General features: G+C 37.5%; 1 protein-coding gene across 1 annotated transcript in view; it reads left to right on the plus strand.

The window, feature by feature from the left end:
* CTNNA1 (catenin alpha 1) overlaps positions 1-22,033 on the plus strand; it is a 167,475-nt gene that overhangs the window by 31,034 nt on the left and 114,408 nt on the right. The window contains exons 4-5 of the mRNA XM_053913257.1: positions 19,342-19,508; positions 20,039-20,158. Of these exons, the coding sequence (XP_053769232.1) occupies positions 19,342-19,508; positions 20,039-20,158 (287 nt within the window). The remainder of the gene's footprint in view (positions 1-19,341; positions 19,509-20,038; positions 20,159-22,033) is intronic.

Consider the following 22,033-nt stretch of genomic DNA (forward strand, 5'->3'; position numbering starts at 1 on the left):
CACCGTCACCACTCTGAGGCTACAAGTATGATAAGAGGACTTAAATGTGAAAAATTAGCTTCTTGTAACCTGTGGGCTTGTGTTAAACTTGTGATCCAGCAGGAGAACTTCAGCAAAGACATAGCTTTCTGTAGGGCTGTTGGATATCAGCTAAGGGGAACTGAGCCCCTACTCTGTGCAGGTGTTTTGCTGACTGGCCTTTGGGAGAATGTCAGTGGATCTCTGATGGCTGACAGTAATGTGCATGCGTAGTCCTTTGGGGCCTTACGTCAAATTCATCCCTGGGTCAGTACCCTAAAAGGGGTAATGGGTTAAGTGAGAGATGCCATCTTTAGTTCTGAATTTTTGAATTAAAAACCTTGAATGGTAAATATTTTTCTCAGTTTTCAAGCTGAAGATCAGTATTTCTGATACTGCAAATGATGAGATTATTTAAATTCATAATACTAGCTAAGTGGATGTATTGGTTTCCTTAGGCTGTAATATATAAGTTATTACACACTTGGCTTAGAACAGAAATTTATTCTCTTACATATCTGGTGGCCAGATGTCTGAAGTCAAGGTGTCAGGTTGGATTCTTTCTTGGGGACTCAGAGGAAGAATCTGTTCCATGCTTTTTCCTAGCTCTATGGTTGCTGGCATCCTTGGTGTTCCTTGGCTTGTAGACATATCACTTCAGCCTCTGACTTTGTTGTCACGTGGCATTCTCCCTGCGTGCCAGTGTTCAAAGTTCCCTCTGATAAGTATATCAGTCATTGACTTAGGGTCCACTCTAATCCAATGTGACTTCATCTTACCTTGATTATATCTGCAAAGACCCTGTTTCCAGATAAGACTACTTTCACAGCTTCTGGTAGACATGAATTTTGGGGGACACTATTCAATCCAATACAAAGGGTTTTGAATTAATTTATTTTAAAGCAGTTTAATTGTTCAGTTCAAGACAATTTTTTGAGCTGCTTGTGAGAAAATCAGGATGGTTATTACTTCATTGTCCTCTGTGAAAATTTTATTCCATAGGCTTTTTGCCCCCTGTAATGAAACTTCAATAATAACAGATGAATTTGGCCAAGTTCTGAACTTGGGCCAAAGTAACTAAGTCTAGTAACTAAGACATTTATTTTCAAAATACATTTAGTTGTTGCAGGTAACTTTTTCACTCTGTAAATGTTTCTTATTTCAGAAGTTTCTCTGATGCAAATCTGTAGCACTCATGGTAAGAATACATCCCCCCCCAATTTTGAATGCATTTCTAAATTTGTTTTCTTGTTGTTTTTGTTTATATCTGAGAAAATCTTTTATGTGACTCTGAATCATAAGTACTTGTCTGTTCTAGCCCAACTTTGCAATTAGTTATGATCATGATCTATTCACCATAAATTGCCTTTTCCTGGCGGGGGGACTAAAACAAATATAACTGCCTCTCATCATCATTACTGCATCAGATATGAAGAGCTGAAGTGCCTTGCTTTTTTCTGTTGGCTTACTTTCTTTGGAGACTTAACAAATGGTGTTGAAATGTCTCTCCTATCATAAATAGAACAAAGAATACATATTATGAAAATGGTTAAGCACAGATTCTTTAATCAACCAAGCTTTGTCAGTTACAATGTTGCAAGTGTTTACTTATTATTTGAAACCCTGTAGTGGTGTTAATATATCTACAGATTCTTTGATACCCTTTCCTTAAAAAGTGAAGCCCAATTTTGATCCTTTTAAATGTGTGTTGAACTTAGAGACTCTCTGTAAAAGATAGAATGTGGTGGAAGTGATACAATGCACTTTCAAAGGAAAGTCATAAAAAGTGTATAGTATTCACCTAGCTCATTCTCATGGATTATTCAGTGTGGGGGAAACTGGCTGCTATATTATGAGGATACTCAGGAGCTCCAATGGAGAGGAACTGAGGTCTCCTGCCAGCAGTCGGCACCAGTTTGCTGAGCATGTGAGTAAGCCACTTTGGAAGCAGATCGTCCAGCTTCAGTCAAGTTTTGGATGATAGGAGCTCCAACCAACCCCGAATTTCTGACCAGAAATCAGGGAGACAATAAATATGTTTATTTTGAGCTACCAACTTTTAGGATAATTTGTTAGGTTGAAAAAAAATAATACAAACACCTTACCCAGGCCTGTCTTCAGTGGCCCTGAGCACTTAGGCAAAACTGACCTAAATTCTCTGAATTTTATTGGTGTGTAAAACACAGAGTAATTGTGATTTACCTAGAGCTTCATAGTAGACTGACTAATGAAGTAGTTAGAATTCTTTGTACTTCAAGTCTATTGCTTTTCCACTGGAACTTGATTGCTAAAGGATATGGGAAGATTTCTTTGTTCTCAATCAGTGTGGACTACTTTTGTCTATAATACAGGGTAGCATTTTTTTTTTCTTTATGAAGGGCAAGGTAGGAAATACTTTTGGTGATAAGATCTCTCTTGATGCTGTTCAGTTCTGCAGTTGTATTGAGAAAGCAGCTATGAAAATCCATAAATAAATGGGCATGGCTGGTTTACAGTAAAACTTACTTATAAAACGTGGACCAGATTTAACCCACAGACTATAGTTAGTTGACCACGAATCTAGGGTTTTCCCAGACTGTTAAAGATACTAGTTTATTTTTTTAATCCATACCCGAGGATATGTTTATTGATTTAGAGAGAGGGGGTAGAGAGAGAAGCATTGATATGAGAGGGAAACATTGATTGATTGCCTCCTGTGTGCACCCCGACTGGGGACCGAACACGTGACCTGAGTATGTGCCCTGACTGGGAATTGAACCTGCAGCCTTTTAGTGTATGGGATGACACTCCCACCAACTGAGCCACCTGCCCAGGGCAAAGGTATGAGCTTACTGTATTCAAAAAGATTTATTTATAACTCTTTTGAGCCAAAAATTAGACCTTCTTTATCTTTGAGTTTGTATGAGCAGTGTGCTCTCTATGCAATCATAATTAATAACCAGAGTTGAATGTATATACTATTTCAGCAAAACTTAATTTTCTCCTTGTATTTGCTCCTGATTACATGAATAATAAACACAAACATTTGTGAGTATACCAAAATGTTATCGTTAGCATAGCCAGTGGGTAAAGATGCGCATATATAAATGCAGGGTCACTTTATCTCAGGGCCATTGAAATAGCCAAGTGAGCCTCAAGTGGTAGATGGGAGCCAGTTGTCAATTGCATGGCATCCAAATCCCGGTGATCTAGGGGTTTTGTTGTACTGCCAATCAGTCCAAACTAGTTGTTGTAACTACCTTATATGGGTTGAGGCATACATGTGCCTCTTAGATGTGCTCGTTTCTCTTTTGGGGATCCTACCACCCCAACTCCCACCCTGAATTATTTATACTTTATACTTTTTATTCCTATCTCTTATCACAGTGGCAGCTAAATAATTTGTCATCTTCCACTCTTTAGGCTCCAACAGGGCAGGTTCTGTCTTGGTCTGATGACCATTCTCTGTGGTACCTGTCATGGTTTTTGGTCCATGATAGGCACTTAAGTGTTTTAGGAAGATAATTGACTGTGTTCTCAAAGAAGTGTGTGAGAAAATGTTATCTCAAAAATTAAATATTTTACTTCCCAGTGCTGAATGTAAATACAGGGGTAGAGGTGGCAAATCTTACCTTAAAAAAAAAAGATATAATTTACATAACACAAAATTCACCCTTTTAAAGTGTATAACTTGGCGATTTTTAGTATATTCACAAAGTTTTGCAGCTATCACCATTACTTAGAATATTTTCATCATCCCAAAATACCCATTATATGGGTATATATGTATTATTATATGGTTATATACTAATACACATTAGTAGTTACTCCTCATACGTATATATGCTTAACAACACCTAGAAAAAAGTATCTAAATGCATATTATGAATCCTCAGATAGGGCTCTGATGAGAAAATGAGGGCTCTCAGCTGGGTAGGAGACATCAAGGGACAGGGTTGAGAAGCCTAAATGACACTTGTTTGAAAAAAGAGAGACATTTTAAAAAGAGGACCAGCGATGGTCAGTGAGAAGTGGAGTGATGAGGAATAGCTTCTACTAAAACAGGGATTTTTAATCCATTGGTTACAATTCACAGTTGCACTTCAAAGACCAAGTCAGAGACTTGCTGCTACACCAGTAACTTCTTGCCTACAGTAGCTCACAGGCATTTTGGGTGGATGGAGAGAAGGCCCAAAGAAGCTGAGGTACACTTTTATGTGTTCCTGCACTGGTTGTAATGACATTCTGCTCAGTAAAGGAGCCAAATCGATGGTTGGTGTACTGGGTAACGATGGATTTCCTGGGAGAAAGCTTGTGTCGGAGAAACCAGAGTAGGGAAAGAGCTGCTGGATGACTGTGTTTCGTCTCTGATGAAGAGAGACTGGACTGTCTTCTAGCAGACAGGGGGTGATTACTTTTAGAGAGGGGAGGGGAGGGAGAAAGAGAAACATCAGCATGTGGTTGCCTCTTGCATGCTCCCTACTGGGGACCTGGCCTGTAACCCAGGCATATGCCCTGACTGGGAATTGAACTCGTGATCCTTTGGTTTGCAGGCGGGCACTCAGTCCCGTAAGCCACACCAGCCAGGGCTGTTTTTATGTTTTTGATATAAATTATTAATGTTGCAGTACATGAGCACCATGTGTATATAGTGCTTTCCTTTAAAAAAACAACCATATATGTATCCTTAAGGTATGTTTGCAGGAATATAGGGGCACACATCTCTTTTTATGAATAAAATTCATTTATGGCAGAGTGCACAAATCAATGTACAGTTTGAAGTGTTATGTATGTGTCTACCTATGGAAGTACCATTCAGAAAGTTTCTTCAGGAACATAGGTTTTAGGGCTTTTAAAATGTACTAGTAAATTGTTCCCTAGTAGGGTTATATCTTCAGTTTGCTAATGTTCACATATTAGCAATTATAAGTTACAGAAATTCAGTTTGTTTACCCAAAACTTGTTTATGCAAAAGGGGAGTTTATGGACCTTTATAATTGGGGATTTCAGGAGTACAGTAAGTCCTCACTTAATGTCATTGATAGGTTCTTGGAAACCGAGATTTTAAATGAAACAACATGTAATGAAATCAGTTTTACTGTAGGCTAATTGATATAAACAAGAGTTAGGTTCCTGTGGCATATTTCTAGTCACAAAAGCACTGTCAAACTTTTAAGTAAAGACCCCAAACACTTGTAATATTAAACATTGAAATAAATGTGAGTTACACAAATAATTGAGAAAGATTAATAAAAACATGAGAATTATTTTCCAAGCTGCTTATTTTAGTTCAGGGTTGTGGGTGGCTGAAGCGTATCCCAGCAGCTCAGGGTGTAAGGTGGGACCCACCCTGGACAGGACGCCTTTCTGTTGCAGAGCCACTCACACCCACACCCACCTTCTCTTATACTAGGACAATGTAGATGCATGAATTCACCTCATGTGCACATCTTTGGGATGCGGCAGAAAGCTGGAGTACACAGAGAAAGCCCATGTGGATGTGGGGAGATGTGCAAACTCCACACAGCAGTGGCCCTGGCTGGGAATCATTTTTTAAAAATCAATGTTATATTGAAACAACATTGAACAAAATGACATTTTGAGGACCTGTAGATACTGCGTTCAGGCATGGCTGGATGAGACTGACTCAGAGGGTATGAGGCTTTCTTCATCACTTGCCTCCGTGTATTTTAGTTTACTTCTAATTTCATGTGTACACATGGAAAATATGCCCACCTCTAGTTTGAAGTGGTCATCCTAGCTTTGTCATTCCAGCAGAGAAAGAGCTTTTCTTCCTCAGTGTCTACATCATAGTCATAGAGTGGACTGGTTTGCTTTGCTTGGGTTTTGCTCGGCCCTGAACCAGTTCTATTGCCAGAGGAGACTGGTTAGCCAGCCTGGACCACATGTCCACCCCAGGACAAGAGAGAAGGGGAGGAGAGTTCTTTAAAGGAATAGGAGGTAAAATAAAGTGATGTCGAATAGAAATAAATTGTTCTTGACAAGTACTAATGGGATAGTTCATTAAATTTTTTTGCTATTTTAATAGGTATAAAATGCTACTTCTAAAAATTTTGCATTATTTGGAGCTAATTGATGCTGTTTCTTCATGTATCTTAGTTACCGTATCTGAAACGTAATGGTGTTTGTGAGAGCCCTTAGGGCAGTGGTAGGTAATAACAGTGAGAAGTGCTTCTTTGTTGATTTGTTGAAGCCCTGTTGGTTTTCTTATTCATTGGAATTCTACCAGGTTTTCAAAAATTGAGACAAGGCCTATTGGGCCAGAGGTGCTGATTTTTTAGATTTCCAATCATTTATCGACTGATATTGCAGATGTAGAATTTTCTTGGAGTTGAAAATCAAGACATGATTGCATGTGTCTGTAGTGGTTTTAATGGTGGGACCAGATTTATGATAGTTGTGCAAATGGTGGTAGAGTTCTGTTGAACTGAGCAAGGGTTGTAGGTAAAGCCAGTGACTTTTACTGCTTTCCAGACCATTTGGCTTGAATTTTCTTCCCTGACTGCCACACCATTAACCAGGAAGCCCTCTTTCGTGTGTGTGCGCTGTTACTCACGTGACAGACAGCATGAAAACATCTGGATAGCTCACTGCAGCCTCCTCTCCCAGACTGAAAAGACATTTAATAGTTACACCTACATACACCTTCTCCCCAAATGGCCAGGAGGTAAAAATAGAGGGTTTTTTTGTCTAATAAGTAGAAAGCAGATAACTTTAATGTTTGGCTTATAGTTTCCCTCCTTTCATGTCTATTTATATTTAGGCACTATTTGTCTTAGGATGTTTTTTTGGAGGCTTTCTTTTTAAGTTCTGGTTTTCAGATCGTGATTCCATTTCAGATAAACTTGGATTATAATGAAAGTGCATTATTTTTGAGTAGGAGCAGGACTTCAACTTTTTGATAACAGTCAGTGTTATTCAGTACTGTCTCAATTGTTACAAGAACCACTTTTTTTCTGTAGAAATGGCATTTTTAGAGCAAGAAGGCAGTATTCACTGGTCTAAAACAAGAGATTTAAAACTATTGAGTTTGCTAGCATGTCTGTGATCTTAGCAGCTGTAATTGATTGGAGAGCATACTCTTCAATGGTCTTGTTGCACAGACAACTTCTTAGCTTTTCATATCTTGAAAGCACAGCATTGCCAAGTCAGATAAAACTGACGGTTTCTTTAGGACAGTATCATAAAGAAGGGACAGGTAGTGAGGGTTTTTAATGGATATTAATTAAGAGACATTCTTTTATATATATCTCATTAATTATATAGTAAAATGGAAGACATTGATGCCATGTTCCCTGGTCAGCTTGAATGACTTCTATATGGGGGGAAACACGTGGAGAGGGGAGTATGTGCACACATGTGTTCACATGTGTGCACGTGCACATATGTAAGTAGGTGTGCATGCATATAGCTTTTCGTTACGAATCTTGGAAAGGCAGTTTTAAGGAAAATGATATATTTTATCCCTGACAAAAGGATGGATATTGAACATAAGCTGTCAGGCTCTTGAAGCATAATTTTCTCCCTGGCAATGACTAGAGTCAGATTGAAAGAGGTGAAAATTGGTATCCTCTCCAGTGCAGATGTTGACAGCTTCAGACTGATGTACCCACATCTGATACAGGCAGCCGGGACGACAGACGTTAAAAGGCAGATGTGATCAGGACAAAGCAGCTGTCAGTGACTATTTGAGAGGTAGATAGGAGGCATAGTAGAGTCAGTCTGCCAAGTTTATGATATAAGGACTTGAAGTATAGCTTTTCGAAGTTTTATATGGATATGTGAGAGAGATTGCATTGTAATTTGGTCTTATTAGTGTGGTTTTAATCAGGTTGCAGTCATGAGCTTGACCTTATATATGGGCTGTTGACTATTTCACAAGAGAAAAATGACAAGTATTCCTGACCTAGAATGTTGAGTATGGGTTTCAGAAGTGTTAATAATAATGATGATGCTCTGGAAGAGCAATAGCAGAGAAACATTTAACATTTTGAAAAAGATTAAAGTTAAGTCAATTAGGATTTCAGAGTAGTGTAATCACTTTCTTTACAAGAAATTAAACCTCACAAGAAATCAGCTGACATTTCTCATATTCTTGCTTTGCGTTCTGGCTTCTCATGTTATCCTGCCTTTTCCCCTTGCCATCTTGGTAGATTTTTCATCCTGTTTTCTCCTCTTACTTTTGTGGCTATTTCTTTTCATGTGATTCCCCTGGCTGGGTCTGTTGTTAGAAGTGTTCCCACTCTAAATCCTACCCTTCGTATGTTCCTGAAGACTGTGATTAATTTAAAACTTGTTCATTATTGACCCTCATTCCTCCACTGTCACAATTTATTTTCTTTTGCTCTTCATTTAACTTGAGTAGAAAAGCAAAATATCAATTCCAAAAAATCATTAACTGGTTGTCATTTGGGTGTTTTATGTCTTAAGGTTGTCTGTCTGACTTAAACTGTAAGTCTCTTGAGTGGAGGACGCATTTCCTTTGACTTGGGATGTGTCAAGGATGCGGTCTGTTTCTGGATCGCTACCCTTGTGTGAGCATATGCTGCTCTGCAGAGACTTGGGTTCTGCTGTAGCCAGCTTGGAAGTGAGGGAAGGAAAGTGAGCTTATTAAATTTTAATGTTTCCTGTGATTTTGAAAAAGCTTCTCTTTTTAAGTATTTTTGGCTATCTTATTAAACTCACAAAAATAAATAACACTAGCCAGGATAATAATACTTTTAAGTTACAGTGGGTAATATTATTGCCTTAATGTAAGTCCAGTGTAGCCAAGGGAGTTATCTCAGGTATTACAATTTTGACTTCGGCATGACTTCAGCCATGATGTTGCAGTAACATGGTTTCTACTAGTTATTTTCTTAAGAAAGTGAAATGCATGTCATGCATTTATTTGAATGCATAATCAGGAAGTAAGTGCCTCTCTTTGGAGTGTTCCTGAATAGCAGCAGGGCATACTTGAATTAATAAGAAAAATGAGAACGTGAATATATGTGGTACTCTATTTTAACTTTTTAAAATAAAATCAATGCATTCTGTTGACTGTTAAAAGTATTGACAAAATTCAAAGCTCTGTTCCTTTACCCCTTCGGGGTGGGGAAAGATGTAGGTTAAGAGTTTTTCTGGCTGTGCTCTGAAGTGTTTCTGATGGGCTTTTAGTATTTAAATAACATGATATCAAACATTTATTTCCTGGGTTGATTTTCAAAAGATAAACATTTTTGTGGATTAAAAATGGCACCCTGGGAAAGGTGTCTTAAAGCATCTTTCAGGAATTCTTTGAATCATCAGTTTTTCTTTAATTATGGAGGTACCATCTAGGCGTCTGTGATTTGGGCCAAATACCCCCATTGATGAATGGAAATGTGAAGGTGGAAAGGGAAGAGCATTGTATTCAGCTTTATTCTTACGTCATAGGGCGTGTGGGTCATACCAGATATATACCACCATTTGGTTCCTTCCCAAAGGACTGTGTTATGAAATCTGTTATTCTTGTAACTATATTGCCAGTTTATCTTCATTGACAAGAGTGGAAAATGTCTTATTTCATTAGAAGGCCATGGAAAATGAATTAAAAATACTTGGGGGGTGTGAGGGGTAGGGAGTGGGACAGCTTGGGAAATGGGTATTAATTCTTGATTATCTAGAAGTTAGCAAATAATTTTGTGAAGCCTTGGTCCTGTCAGTTTATTATTTTGTAAAATGGAAGTTGATGGAATGATAAAATAAGAATAGTCATGTCACTTTCTGATGAGATCCCTCAATTGTATGTTACAGAATTTGGTATAAAGTAGTTTTATCAGTGGAGATAAAACAGAAAAAAAGTCAGACAACTGTAATTGAACAACAATAAGTAATTTAAAAAAAAAAGTAAATCAGGAATTAGGAATCTCATGATAAAGAAGTTTTAGGTATTCAAGAGCCGGGGCTGGTTAAAAAAAATTTTCTGCCCTGTGAAAAGATGCCAAGCTGTTAAATAAGGGGTCGGGGGTGGTGGAAGGTATGTATTATATAACATACTTTACTGTGATGTTGGTTGGTTGCTTGCTCTTTTGTTGTTGTTTTTTTCCTTTCCTATGACTATTCCCTGGGTAGAATTGGAAACATTTTTTTAAACAAAAGTAATTTTTTTTGCAGTAAGCATGCTTTTGATAGTAAGAGCAAAAAGAAGAAAATAAAAATCAGCTGTAATTTTGTTACCCAGAGATGAAACCAACGTTTAACATTTTGGTTGGACTTTCAGTTTGTTTTTTATGAATGTATTCATGTGTATAGAAATACGTTTTGCTCCATTTTGTCAGTTTTTTCACTTAATGGATCTTGAATATCTTTTAGTATCATCAAGTATTTTCCTACAATGTAATTTTTAATGGCTGAATAATATCCTCTACAGAATAGTAATACGACTTAAGGAGACTATTTTGAACCATAAAACCAAAGAGCTTTCTAACTCTCCAGAGTTCTATTTCCTTTTCAAATATATAAAAGAAATTTGGTAAATAGGGTGGTTTTTATTTGAAAGACTGAATGAAGGCTGTTGTTGATAAGAAGTGTCGTATGAGGAATTGAGAAGAAAAAAGATTTTAGACATTTAAAATCATTTTGAGGTAAAGAGATCAAAGTGACTTGAGCTAGGACATCTGGAAAACCAGTGGGAGAAGGGAAATCAGAATCCTCTTAGGGCCACAGAATTGATTCTGCAATGAATAATTTGAACATGTTTAAGATGGTAAGTGTCTTAACCATTCTCCTGGAAGCTGCTGTCATTTTCACATTGAGCTGTTTTTGCTGGTCCTCAAAAGCATATTCAGGTGGATGTCTAAAAATGTCTTTCTCTGTTGTTGGATTTGGCAATTGGTAACAAATAATATGCTCTCATAAAAATGTTTTATTTAAGAAATGTCTACTTAAGGTCTGTATGATAGTTGAACTTCTGCAGGAACTGAACAAAAAATAATGTCAACGTGATTGGGCTGCATGCCCCCTTTATTTTACCACTTATCTATATTTTGGATAAGCTTCTCAAGACAGCTGATTCACAAAGCTTTTATATTTCATAATGTGTGCTAATTTTACTTTTTCTTCTTGCAGTGACACTAATAGCCACGAGTTTTTTATACCTTAAAAAAGGGAAATTTTGGATATAGACTTTTTGAGTGTTTTAGGTTATTCCTTTCTAGGAAACCCTGAGTTTTATGTATCGTAGACATAAAGATATTTTACATTTTTTGATCATTTAAAAACTTTTTTCTTTAAAAGTATATACATTATAGAGAATTTTAAAAAACAAACAGCAGGAAATAATCACCCTTCAGTCTGTATTACCTTGTGATATACCACCTGTGTTAATATTTTCGTGTATATTGGTGTGGTCTCCCCCATCCCACCCTTATTACATAACCATATTGTGTTCTCCATTCTCATTGTGTGGTAAAAATTGTTTTATATCTGCTATTCAAGGAGGAAATTTAGAAACAAATCCCCATTAATGAAGATTCCTGGAGTGGGTGGATTATGGAATTTACAGAAGATAAACCCATGTTCCTCTGCTCGGCTAGCAAAATTCTTACCTTTTTCTGGGCCTCAAGGTAGAAAGGGAACATATTAGAAGTATCCTTAGTATTATTTTGCTGTATTTTTGGGGTATCCTTGGAGGACTTTCGAAGGCTGTAGAGATGTTTATGTAGCTGAATTTCTGACGACCTTGGACTCTCTGCAGTGGCATTGTGGTTGGGAGCTTTTCCTGTCGTGTGACATGAACTTTTTTGTATGTGAAGTTGTAAATGGGATAGGTGAGGGAGATGACAAGTTCCCAGAAACAGGAAGGAACTTGGCTTAATTTCTTAAACAAAACAAAACAAAACAAAACCAACAAAAACAGTTGGGGAAACTAATGCCCAGAAAGTAGAACTAAAGTCAAGTTTTGCTTGCAGCTATTACCACAAAAGGACCGGTTGTTTACTACTTTTTGTATTATAGACAGTAGCATGAAGGAGGTTCCCTCTTTACTGCTTCAACATTACAAATTAAAAGCCATCTTTTCCTCCATCCTTTAGGAAAATTGCCAGCATGACTTTACATATACAGTTGGTATATGAGCAATAACCATGTTCTGAATAGATTTAAGAATTGAAGAAAGTGGATGGTATTGTGGAAAGGGCATGGAAGTATTTGTTAATTGTATTGTATTTATTGCTTCATTTCATTTTCAGAACAACACAGTGAAGTGGAGATAGTATTCTCATTTTATGCAAGAGAAAACAGGTAGAGGTAAGGCAACCCAAAGTCACACAGCAGCCAAATAGCCAAGTTGGGATTCAGACCCAGTTTCATTACCTTGTTTTACCTTTGCCAACCAGTGTTCTGGGATAATAAAGTGCAGTTGACTCTTGAACAACACAGTGATTAGGGGCACTGACCTCCATGCAGTCAAATCTGAGTGTAACGTTTGACTCCCCCCAAACCTGGTTGTCTCTTGGTATCTGTGGGTGTTGGTTTAGGACCCCCGCTCAATGACCAAAATCAGAGGATGCTCAAATCCCTTATATAAAATGGCATAGATCAGTGCATACAGTTGTCCCTCCTCATCTGTGGACTCCCAACCACAGATTGGAACAGTTACAGGTATTGGAAAAAATTTACATTTAAGTGGACCTGTGCAAACCCTTGTTCAAGGGTCAAGTGTATATTCATTAACATTACTTTGTAACATTCTTTGTCTTAAAGGCATAGCATAATAGAATATCTCATGTTTCGTAGGCTCATTTTAAAAAAGAAAAACCAAGCTTTCCTTTTTTTTTAATTTTATTTTTTTATTTTTACTGTCTGTCTGTCTCTTCTCAAACACACACCCATACAGTTTTCAGGCCTGTCCTTTCCTTAGAACTTTATAAAGAATTGGATTGCTTTGAAAAGAAATCACTCACGATGTTCGATGCTTCACAGTGGTCTTGCTCTTGTCCTGTTCTAATGTAGAACTCAGCGTTTTTTGGTTTACTTCCTTTACAGTTGCCCTTTGTCCTTGTTTTGAACTCCAAAGGAACTTAACTTTTATCCTCTGCTTAGTTTGGGAAGAATGCTAGTCGATGGGCATGTTGACAGATCTGATTCTGTGACAGATAGAACAGTAATAGTGGTCCTCTTAAGTTTCATCTTCTTTGTGTCTTAGTTAACACCAAATGTAGTGTAGTTGACTGGAGACAGTTGGGACAAGGCCAGAAGACCCAGGTATATTCTTAGTCTTTACTGCTGATCATATGACCTTGGACAAATTACCTGCCTCAGTTTTCCCAGTTTGTCTTTTTTTATGAGGAAAGAGTGTTTTTGATAACTCTTACAAGTATGCTTTAAACTAATCGACAGTTACAATATACTGTATTGTTTTAAAGAATCCTTGATTTTTTTGTATATGTATTTTACATTTGTTAAACATCCTAAGTCAATCTTAGTGTCATATTCCTTTTACAGAGATGACCCTTAAAAGAAGTTTGAAGACCTTGTTTTTAGCTAGTAACTTATTTACAGATTTGTTCATAGTTTTGTGAGTAGAGAAAATTTGAACGTTTTGATCCATCATACAGTATGTTTCTGGTAGATTTTTTTCTTTACTAATAGCACGTTAGCCATGAAGTTAAGGATTTGCCATTAGTATAGCTGTGAGCTAGAAGAGCTTAGAGTAGATGTAAATATATTTCATTCACTTTGCTTCTTCCTTCCAGTTCAACTTATTTGCTGTCATTTCACCTGATATTATTTTGGAATGATATCATGCTAGCTGTCAAAGGCATGAGACCGTTTAAGAAGAATCTGGTGGGAGTGAGAATTTAGGAGGAGGAGGAGGTTATGGTGAAGAGAGAAATTAAGAGTTGGTGAAAAATGGGGGATTAGTACAGTCAGGTTAAGTGATCAGAATTATTTATAAGACTTTTCACTTCTCCATTCAAACATGAGCTAATCATTGAAGAGTTTTGATTCATTTAGATGAACTATAGTTTAAAGAAATTACTTTAAATTCATCCTGTTTGGCCTTATCTAGGCCTTACTTCTGCCCACAGTTCTTATGTTTACCTCTGGTTAACACCCCTTTTCATTTCCAGCAGCAGCTCCTTCAAATTTCTTCCACTATCCTCAGGCCTCACTTCTGTTTCTATCCTGCTCAGTATTTAGGAGAACCTTATTTACTGTTTCTGAGAAAACTGAGATTCCTCCAACAGTGCATGGAAGTGCCTCTTGCTACCTCTGCTTTCACTTCTCATCTGAGGGTACAGGAACTCCTCCTCCTCTTATGGCTCTCACTTCCTTCTGTGGCCCTGATTATGTGTGTTCCTCTGTGATCTAGAATCTTCATTCTTCAATTATGTCGTTACTGTCTTTTTGCCTCCCTCTCCCTCTCAATCTATCTCTAATTCCAACAGTGATCATAGCTAGTGTGGAAGTGCAGGCACTACTGTAAGTACTCTACGAACATTTGATTTTATCTCCACAGCAATCCTGGGAGTTCTAATATGCACAAATACCACATTTTTGTTTATCCATTAATTAGTTGGTAGATGTTAGGGTTGTTTCCACATTTCTGCTATTACGAACAGTGCCTGCTGTGAACATACATGTATAAATTTTTTGTGTAGAGATGTTTTTAGTTCTCTCGGGTATATACTTAGGAGTGGAATTGCTAGGTCATATGGTCACTCTGCATGTAACCTTTTGAGAAATTGCTAGACTGTTTTCCAAAGTGGCTGAATCATTTTACATTTCTAACAGTAGGGTATGTAGTTTTCAATTTTCCCACATCTCACCAACGTTTGTTATCTGTCTCTTTAAAAAAAGATTTTACTTGTTTTTAGAGAGAGGGAAGGGGAAGGAGAAAGAGAGGGAGAGAAATATTAATGCGTGGTTGCCTCTCGCCCACCCTGCTCTGGGGATATGGTCTGCAACCCAGGAATGTGCCCTTACTGGGAATTGAACCAGTGACCCTTTGGTTTGGACTGGTCAGCACTCAGTCCACTGAGCCACACCAACCAGGGCTGTCTTTTTGATTATATGAAGTGATGCCTCATTGTGATTTTGATATGCACTGCCCTTATAGCTGTTGCGGTTGAACATATTTTCATGTGCTTATTAGACATTTATGTATCTTCTTTGGAAAGACGTATATATAATTCCTTTGCCTATTTTAAATTGAATTATTTACCTTTTTAAAAAAAAAGATTTTCTTTATTTTTAGAGAGAGGGGAAGGGGAGGAGAAAGAGAGGGAGAGAAACATCAATGTGTGGTTGCCTCTTGAGCACCCCCCATGAGGACTTGGCTTGCAACCCAGGCATGTGCCCTGACTGGGAATCGAACTGACAACCCTTTGGTTCACAGGCCCACGCTCAATCCACTGAGCCACACCAGCCAGGGCATGTATTATTTATCTTTTTATTGTTGAGTTCTAATAGCTCTTTATATATTAAAGATAATAGATTCTTATTAGCTATATGGTTTTCAAAAATTGTCTCCCATTCTGTGGGTCTTTTTCCTTCTTTTAAAAAAGTAATTATTTATTTTTAGAGAGAGGGGAAGGGACGGAGAAAGAGAGGGAGAGAAACATCAATGTAAGAGAGAAACATCGATTGGTTGCCTCTCATATGCGCCCCCACCAGGGACTGAACCCACAACTCAGGCATGTGCCTCGACCAAGGATCAAACTGGTGACCTTTTGCTTTGTGAAATGACACCCAACCAAGTGAGCCGCACTGGTCAGGGTTTTTTACTTTCTTGGTAGTATCTTTGGAAGCACGAAAAATTTGAATTTTGATCATGTTCAGTTAATTTATTTTTCCTTGTGTTTGTGCTTTTGGTGTTACAGCTAAGAAACCATTGCCAGAGGTCATGAAGACTTATATCAATGTTTTATAAGTGTTTATAATTGTAGCCCTGCATTTAGGTTTGATCTGTGATATTTTTGAAAGTATATGGTGTGAGGTAGGGGTCCAACTTTTTTCTTTTGCATATGGCTATCCAGTTATCCTAGAACTATTTGTTGAAAAGACTTTTTTTCCCCTATTGAGTGGTCTTGACAGCCTTGTTGAGAATGAATTGACTATATTTCTGGATTCGCAATTCTCTTCCATTGATCTGTGTGTATGCATTTGATTTTGTTGACCTGTTTTCTCTTGGAAATTCTTGTCGTCCTGTTTTTTGATAGTTCATCATCTTGGTTCTCTTTTTTTCTCTTGCCACAGAGTATTCCTCCTCTTATTTCTAAATACAGTGTCAAAGGCTTCAGCTCTTTTGTTTTTAAACTCCCCCAATTTATGTGCATCTCTACAGTGCTCTTGCCTTCTTTTCTGTCTCAGAACAACCCTAGCTTGAAACCTTTAATTAATCTTTGCTGCTTTCTTCTTCTCCCTCACTGTTCATAATCAAAGGTTATCATATTATTTGACCTCCTTCCTTTATAATTTACTACTTTTCTTTCCTGGACTCTCATTGTGGCTTTCTGACCTCTGTCTCTGGTCAGGTTTATTGTATGTACTTTTGTTAGGTTAATCCTTTGTGTCTGTGACTTTGAATTTGCTCTTTGGTTCAGGGATTTTTCTGTGTACTCTCTCTGTGGTCTTTCTATTCCCATGTGCTGCTACTTAGAGAAGTCAGTCCCCAAATGTGCCTTCTTTTTGTATACCTCATCTTAATATGTGGTTGTAAGAACATAAGCACTGGTAAATCTTCGTATCATTCACTAGCAGGCAACTGCGATTTAATTAACCTATCTAAGCTTTAGTTGTCTCGTTTGTAAAGAAGGGCTAATACAGCTTACTTTCTAGGTGGTTCAGAGGATTAAATATGACATAGTGCCATAGAATGGACATGTAATAAATATTGGATGTTACTGTGTTGCTTTTCCTGTCTTGTTCAGGTGATAACTCTTTCAACTCTACCGTCCAAAGTCCTTATCCTTGGAGGGTAGAGTCCATCGTGGAGTACCATGTCTTCCATAAAACTTGTTGGTCGTTAGTGCATCCTCCTTTGAAACCCTGTGGGACTTTATGACTTTGTTACAGCTTGTATGTTATAATGCCACATGATTTCCATATGATCACATTTCTCTCTTCTAGATTATAAACCGTTTGAAAGCAGGGATAGTCTTGTTCAGCTTTGTATGTCTGGCACTTGATTTGTTTGTTTTAGTGTGTAATAATCTCTCAGTAAATAGGTGAAATTCTGTCTATTATATCTCTTGTTTAGTATTAGTATTGCTTGAGGCAAATATCTTTTTCTGCAAGGCTTTTGACAAGCAAGGCTTTCTCATGTGAGTAAATAGCTTTTCGTACTATCTTTCCATAGCACTTTGTCCACAGGGCTATTGTAATTCTGAGTGCATTGTAATACTTCCTAATGTGAGCCCTTTGAGTACAGGTGCCTTGTGTTAATTAGCTTTTAATTGTTTGCTTGCCTGTCTTCCTCCCGCCATAGAGCTCCATGAGGACATGGGCTGTTTCTTGTGCACTCTGTCGCTGCACTGCATACAGTCTTTGATGTGTCACGGGTGCTCAGATATTTGTTGAATGAATAAATAAGTGAATGGGCTGTGTCTTTTAAAGTACCATAAGATAACATTTGTAATGTCATGTATCCACATAATAATGGCCACATGTCGGTATCTTATGTACAGAAAAAACTTTTAATTGTGAAATTCTTTATTGTGAGTTATTCCTGACCTGACAAATAATGCAGAACTGGAGCTTCTCTTTATTCTCAGTGTATATGGTGCTTCTAACCCTGATTAATATATAAATGTGAGGGTGGATTTACCCCTCCCCTCAGCTCATATTATGCAAGTAAATTGGATAGCTAGGAGATATTTGGTAGATCTCTTTGGAAGTAGCTAGATTTCTTGAGAATGCACTTTTTTACATTTGTGGAAGTATTAATAGAATGAATGGTCTTTAAGCTTAAACTGAAGTGGTCAGATTCAGCCAAGGGAGAGAGTATATGCTTTCCAGGAATCAATTTTTTTTTAATCCTCACCTGAGGACATGCCCGTTGATTTTAGAGAGAGGGGAAGGGAGGAAGACAGAGAGGGAGAGAAACATTGATATGGGAGGGATATCAATCGGTTGCCTCTCACATGCACCCCAACTGGGGGCAAAACCTACAACCCAGGTATGTGCCCTTACTGGGAATTGAACCTGTGACTTTTTGGTTTACAAGATAGAGCTCCAACCAACTGGCCAGGGCCTTTTCCGGGAATCTGAAGGTAGTTGCCATACAGGTACTGTCAGTAGTAGCATTACTGGTGAACAGACATAGCACTGGTCCTCTAGTTGCTTCTAGCTATGAGAAAAGAGGGACAATATAGGCACTTTAAATGGGTATTAATAGAAACAAATGACAAAAACTATGTTATTTTACAAGTTTCTGGGAAATGTTACAAATAAATTCTTAGCATTTTGAACTCAGGATTGTGTAAGCTGGATATTCCTAATAATCAGTAAAATGTATATGTTTTTAGCTTAATTTTCTTTATTATGGATATAATACCTGTTTGTTACAGAAAATGTTTTTATAAATACAGAGTAATGTAAAGAATCAGATTGTAACCTAGTATAAGTATTATTTGCCTTTTGACTTAAATCATTTTTTTTAAAACACAGATTACATACATTTATCATTTTGTCTTTTTTCTGCTTAAGGTTCCATCATATGCCTTAACATTTTTCATACATATGTTAATATTTGCAGAATAGTCAATGATAGGTTAGATCATGTTTACTTAACCAGATGCTTATTGTGGAGATTTTGAGTTCTTGGCAGTGTTCCACTATGAGAAAAATGAGTGATTCAGTGACTGAACTCTGTCTTCCACATATCAGTGAGCCTCTGTTACTGTCCGAGCCGTACGCATTAGACAGTGGGGATGGTTAATGACATGTGGTGCTCCTACATAATGGTTGCTGTGTTTCTGTGTAATTCTGTGGATGTGAGGATAGATTCCATTAGATCCACTTTTTTCTCCCACTCAAGTCTTGGATTTAGTTTTCTTAGGATACATACAATGTTCCTATTTTGAAAGGAGTGTTATTAGATCACTGGAAAGAATTATTTTTCCAGACTCTTAATATGTAATACCAAATCATTTTCTAGGTATTGTGCTCTCATCAGCAACATAGGAGGGTGCTTTTCTTAGTAATAGCCCTAAAAAAAAAAGAAAGAAAAAGGCAACTACAAAAATTTTAAAAAAACTTTAAATTCCATGCATGAAATATACAAAATTTTTAGTTTTTGAAATGTAGACCAGCCATTTGCTCATTTCCGCTGTTTGTTTTCTTCATTCTGTAAAACAGGTGATTTGATGAAGAGTGCCGCAGGAGAGTTTGCGGATGATCCCTGCTCTTCTGTGAAGCGTGGCAACATGGTTCGGGCAGCTCGAGCTTTGCTGTCTGCAGTTACCCGGCTGCTTATTTTGGCTGACATGGCAGATGTCTACAAATTACTTGTTCAGCTGAAAGTTGTAAGTACAGGCCTATGTCTGAAATTTTTTTCACTAGCACAGTGAGACTGCTGCTGGCCATACTTAGTTCAGCATTCCTGGGGATTTGGGTTGGTTTTGAACTTGATTTACTTAAAAGGACCAGGAATGTTTTTGTTTAATTTTGACTTACTCTTTTGTTCCTAGTGTACAGCATATGGTTCTACTGTAAGCCTGTGTTGTCTTGGTTTTAATGAAGAACTTACAGCAAATGTATTGTTTGACTCTTTCCTTTCTTATTTTAGCAATTAAACATTTTCTTGTTCCAGTAGAGTTCCAGAGCTGAGAAACCAATGTATGTTAAATTGTATCCTTTAAACAGAAGTCAGTCATACTGTCCTTTCCACCTCTCATAAAGCTCCTATGTAGTAGCTTCTCAGATGTTTGAGTGCCATGTAAACTAAAAAAGTTTGGATTGCTGTGTGTGTCGCTGTTAAAAGGCATAAAAGGTTCTTTATATATAGACTTACATTGTTGAGAATTTTACTTTTGGGGGGGGTTATGTTTAATAGGTGGAAGATGGTATCTTGAAACTGAGGAATGCTGGCACTGAACAAGACTTGGGAATACAGTACAAAGCCCTGAAACCTGAAGTGGATAAACTGAACATCATGGCAGCTAAAAGGCAACAGGTACAGTCATGATTTGGGGATATATTGAAGTTGTTTATATTGTTACCTAGTGAGGAAGATTTATTTTATCTACGTTTTCTGAAGTTACCAATACCTCCCTCTGTGAACACAGCTCCATTAAAACATTTAATTTACATGCTCTGACTGGTGTGGCTCAGTGTGTTGGACATTGTCCTGCAGACTGAAGGGTTGCCAGTTTGATTCGGGGTCAGGGCACATGCCTGGGTTGTGGGCATACAAGAGACAGCCAATTGAAGTTTCTCTCTCTTTTTCTCTCTGCTCCCCTCTCTCTAAAAATAAATAAATAAAATCTTTTAAAAAACATTTAATTTACAAGTATCTTTTTAGTGTTTTTAAAATTAAGTTGTATCCATATTATACTCCTATTTTCAATCTTGTAAAAATTTTCCTTTAAGTAGCCAGCCAATTTTTGATAGTGTAGGAGGTGATAGTTACATTGCATTCAAGGATTAACTTGAGTTGGTAATGGAGTTTAATTAAGATTTTTTCAAAACCTTAAATTAGTTAAAATGTAATGGAATTCTATATCAGAAAGTATCTCTCCTCTCCATATTTTTCACTTAAAATTTTTAAAAAATTTATTGATTTTTAGAGAGAGACAGACATCAATTTGTTGTTCTACTTAATTTATGCGTTCATTGGTTGTTTCTTATATGTGCCCTGACTGGGGATTGAACCTGCAACTTTGGCATATCAGGATGATGCTCTAACCAACTAAGCTACTTGGCCAGGGCTTATATTTTCACTTTTTAAGCATATTTTAGATTCATTGGCTTGGAATCTGTGTAGGTGGAGAGCCAACTAGTTATACGTAGATTTCCAAATAGGTCAGAGGGATTAACACCTGTAACCCCTGCATTGTTCAAGGGTCAACTGTATTTCTTATTAATCACTATTAGTAGTTTCCATTGTTTTGGGAATTTGTGTTGTGTGCCATGTGGATCAATGTTCTTATTTCCAAGCTTTGCTAGCTCTTTGGTGTTTTTGCTGTTGAGATGCTTTGAAGTTTTCCCTGTACCCTTCCTCTGTATTAGATGTGTGCTCTGTAGGGGAGATGCATATGACAATGTTCAGCTTCTTACAACTTCCACAGTCCTGATCAAGCTTTTAATTCTTACTTTTAAAGAAGCTCTGAAAATAGGAATTCTTATTGTTAACCAATACCTATATCAGTTGGGGTATTTTACACTGCAGTTCACAGAAAAGCCAGCTCCAAAACTACTGGAACAGTGGAGGATTTATTTTCTCACTAATTGGAGGTCCCAAGTTAATGTTTCTGACTTAAGAGTTGTTAAATTTGTTAGAGTTGTTAAAGGCTTTGCAGTATCTCCAAGGATCCAGGTATTTAAAAATAATTTTTTTTAATTGATATTTTGGAGAGCGCGAGAGAAACATTGATTTGTTGTTCCACTTCTTCATGTGTTCATTGGTTGATTCTTGTATGTGCCCTGACCGGGGATTGAACCTACAACTTGGATATATCAGGATAATGCTGTAACCAACTGGGCTACCTGGCCAGGGCAAGGATCCAGGTTCTTGACATTTTCCAGCACTGCCACCTTTAGTGGGTCTGGCACTGGGTGGCTGCTGAAGCTCTAGACGTGACATTTATACACATCGATATGTCCATGAGAAAAAAGGGACTGTTCCATATGTCTGTCTATAAGCAAACAGTCCAGAAGCCCCTAATACGTTTGCCTTAAATCTGAGTCGTGTAATACTGCCATTCCTCCCTGATCATTGGTGAGAGGAAAGCAGTTACTCTATCTGACTCAGAGTAATGAAGATCTTCCTTATGATCTGGCATGGACTAGCCTTCCCGAGGATGGGAACACCCAACAAGAGCTCTGACTC

This window comes from Desmodus rotundus, chromosome 10, assembly GCF_022682495.2.
Source record: "Desmodus rotundus isolate HL8 chromosome 10, HLdesRot8A.1, whole genome shotgun sequence".
In the NCBI taxonomy this organism is placed as follows: Eukaryota; Metazoa; Chordata; class Mammalia; order Chiroptera; family Phyllostomidae; genus Desmodus; species Desmodus rotundus.